We start from the raw sequence: 3,553 nt of genomic DNA on the forward strand, positions 1-3,553 counted from the left end.
ATTTTAATCCACTCTACGAATTTCTAGATAAAGAAGAGAAATAAATATTATATTAAAAAGTGGAACATTTTATTGCATAAGATTCTAATTAGCAATTCAGTTCAAGTTAAGCATCAAAAATCTTTATTCAGATATATATCTAAAAAGAAATATCTGACTCAGAAGATCTCTCAAACCGATAATAAAAGTTTAGTTATGCCACTTTGTTTACAGTGAAACTCATATTAAACGAGACATAATTTTATGCGATTGTTTTAATCTCAAATATCTATCTTTATTTTATGCTTCGTTAAAATTTTAAATACTGAAAAGCACTCATTCAAGCAAAATCTTCAGAGTATATATAAGCAAACACTGAAGCCAAACTCAGTTACCTCAAAACCTTCCGTTAAAACAAGCTTGAAATTTCAAGTGCTGCAAAATGATGAAGGCCGTGGTAAGATTTTCTGCTCTGTATTTAATCTCAACTATTCCGTATCATGCAGATTATTTCATTGTTTATTTATAAGCAAATATTAATAAAAAAATTATCTACGATTTTTAGCTTTCTGTTTCAGCTAAACATAATATTGTTTAACCTGCAATGTGTTTTTTCTTGTTTTGACTGTTCTTATATGTATTTCAGAATACATAACACTTTCATTCCTTTATAAATCCATTATTCTTCTTCCAGTTTATTTGATGAAGTTTCATATGCAAATATTCATGTAAGAATGATATTGGTTGTTAGTTTTATTTCCAGTTCTTTCGAGAATCATTATTTCTATTTCTATATAATAAGCTGAATTTTCGGTCGCAAATTATTTCGCAACATTATAAAAGTTTGAAAAATAGTACGGGAGAATCACTTTTTTTTTTTTTTCTTTTTTTACATTTACTCTATAAGTCATAAACTTCGAATTAATAATAAATTTCACATCCTGACTTTAATTTTTCAATGTTTCTTCTAAATTTCTGTTGAACGCCTCTAGAATAAAATGTGATTGATATATTTGGACAGGATTCAATATGGAAGAATGCCGATTCCATGTACTCAAGAATACTGGTTACAGAGAAAATAAGGAGACGTTTCTGTAATATGTGCAAATACATTCTGAATTGTACCCTTTCTTTCATAATCTTTAATATTTTAGCTGCAGCATTCCAATAATTTATTAATTTATTTAGTTAAATTTACTTAAAAATGTACTATGCCTTGTTCTTTCTTATTTTTATGCATCCATTGCAATGTATTTGTTTATTATTGTTGTCAATGATGAATCTTTTAAAGAATTAAGGTATTTAAATTACTACAGAGCGCATTTACAAATATACCTGAATGTAATCCAAGCATATTTAAGATTAGTTCAAACAATTGAAAAGAATTTAACTTTTAAACGTCATAAATAAATATTCTTTGCTAAGAATCTCAAAATTTGAAAGTAAAGCATTTTAATATCCTGAATTCTTTCTATTTACATGAATTGTGTATTCTTTTGCTACTTGCTGAAACATATATTTTTTTCCTAATTTTTGTTGATTTATCAAATAGCATTTTTACCAGCTATGGTATGTCTTAAATAAATTGTTCTAAATTGGGACACATTTACTGCCAGAAATCGATATATTTTTTGTACTGCTTTGTCAAAAATAAAATCTTTTGAAATAATCATTTTCATGAGGATATAGTGTTATAAAATTCATCTGTTCCAAAACATATTATTCTCGAATACAAAGTTGAAAAGATTGATGGCATAGCTAATTTTTACTTATAAATGTAGACAATATTACATGTATAACTAATAGTTAACTATTAGTTTTACATAGAATATACTAATACATTTAGTCAGTGGCTATTTGTATCATTAATATGCTAAAGATACATTTCATGAATGTTGAATATTTAAATGGAAATCAGTTCCGATTGATATCTGAGGTACGGTTTTCCAATATATATCAGTTTGAACTCCATTCCTATATTACATTATATTGTATGTCTTCTTTCTTAGTATCCGTGTTTACACTTCCCAGCCTTGTTCCTATTCATATCATACCCCTCTCCCCCAAATAAACAGGAAAATATCTAAGATGATTAGTTTACAATTGTAATAAAATATTTAATGCAAAAAAACAGTAACATGTGTGTTAATTTGCTTGATACAGAAAGAAAAATAAGAAAATGTACTCTTTCTTTTCTATAGCTCGCTCTTGTTTTGGCTATGGCAGCCATTGCTTTTGCCTCCACCGGCGTCGATGTCATTCGCCACACTCCTGGATTTAATGGCTACTACGGATATGCACCATATTACTATGGATACGGAAACGGATATTTCGGGTATGATGGACTTGGTTTGGGACCTTACAACTACTATGGAAGATACGGCCTTGGTTATGCAGGATATGGTCTTGGATACCGAGGCTACTTGGGAGGACTCGGTTATTATGGTTACTTTTAAAAATCAGTTATCAGTAAGTGCTTGCTCTCTTAATTTTTGAAATAACTGTCCATTTTTAAGACGGCAGTTCCAACATTTAAATTCCAATGATATAAGATTAAACGATTTTTCCCTTTTTTATACATAAAGAACGGAAACCAATATATGAATGTTTTTTTCTTTACTAATTTTAATAATATTTTGCTCCTAAAACTTTCTAATTTATTTACAAGATAATATGAAGACAGAATTTCATTTTTTGTGAACATTAAAACCATTGCCCACATAAGTCTAAATAAAATAAATTATTCCAAATATATTTTGATATATTTATTCAATATAAATATAATTATATATTTAACAATTATATATCAGAAATATAATTATTCAAAAAATAATTGGAAATATGATAAGTATATATTTAAAAGATTTGCATCACTTACTTATTGCTTTCATTAAAAGAAAAATGTAAAAGTGAAATGCGTTTTATAAATATATATATATACAGGTAATCAAGCAGTTATATTCATTATGTATAGAAATAAGAAGTATTTCTTTAAATTTAAAATCTTTTTCTCATATAGATTATCTGTAGTGGACCTTTTTTCTAACGATATTCGAATTTCTTATATTGTTCTGATATTATAAAAATATATAAGAATCTTTTAATATTAGAAAAGTATTGAAACATTTTCATAGATATTCAGTAACTGAAAACATTTTTTAAAGTATTTAAAAAAATTAAAATAAATATTTCAGAATCTTTAGTACATAATTTGTAACTACTTTTAGTTAATTATTAACAATGTTTGTTATTTTTTTCCAGGATTTTAAAAATCTTCCCCAGAAATGTTTGTTCGATGAATCAGTTATCCTAAAAAGAAAAAATGAAGGATTACTGTAAAAAATAAATAAACTATTGCAGATTGAATTGTGTTTCTTTTTTATTAATATTTTCATCAGAAGCTAGCAATTTACCTATTCATCTTGTTTAATACTCCTACAGTTTTGAATATTACATATGAATCACTTCATTTAAAAATCTTTTCGAAAATCAATCTATATTTCAGAAAATAATTATTTAGATATTTTCTCATAAAAATTTTCTGGTTCTGGAGTACCCTCCAGTGAGTTCGATG

General features: G+C 26.3%; 1 protein-coding gene across 1 annotated transcript; it reads left to right on the forward strand.

The window, feature by feature from the left end:
• Window positions 1-382: 382 nt before the first annotated feature.
• Window positions 383-3,330, forward strand: LOC129990504 (glycine-rich protein-like). Its single transcript, XM_056098162.1, has 3 exons — window positions 383-436; window positions 2,181-2,448; window positions 3,241-3,330. The coding sequence occupies exons 1-2, from the start codon at window positions 422-424 to the stop codon at window positions 2,433-2,435; spliced, it is 270 nt and encodes an 89-aa protein (XP_055954137.1). The 5' UTR covers window positions 383-421; the 3' UTR covers window positions 2,436-2,448; window positions 3,241-3,330.
• The last annotated feature ends 223 nt before the right edge of the window (window positions 3,331-3,553 follow it).

This window comes from Argiope bruennichi, chromosome 2 (genome assembly GCF_947563725.1).
Source record: "Argiope bruennichi chromosome 2, qqArgBrue1.1, whole genome shotgun sequence".
Classification (NCBI taxonomy): Eukaryota; Metazoa; Arthropoda; class Arachnida; order Araneae; family Araneidae; genus Argiope; species Argiope bruennichi.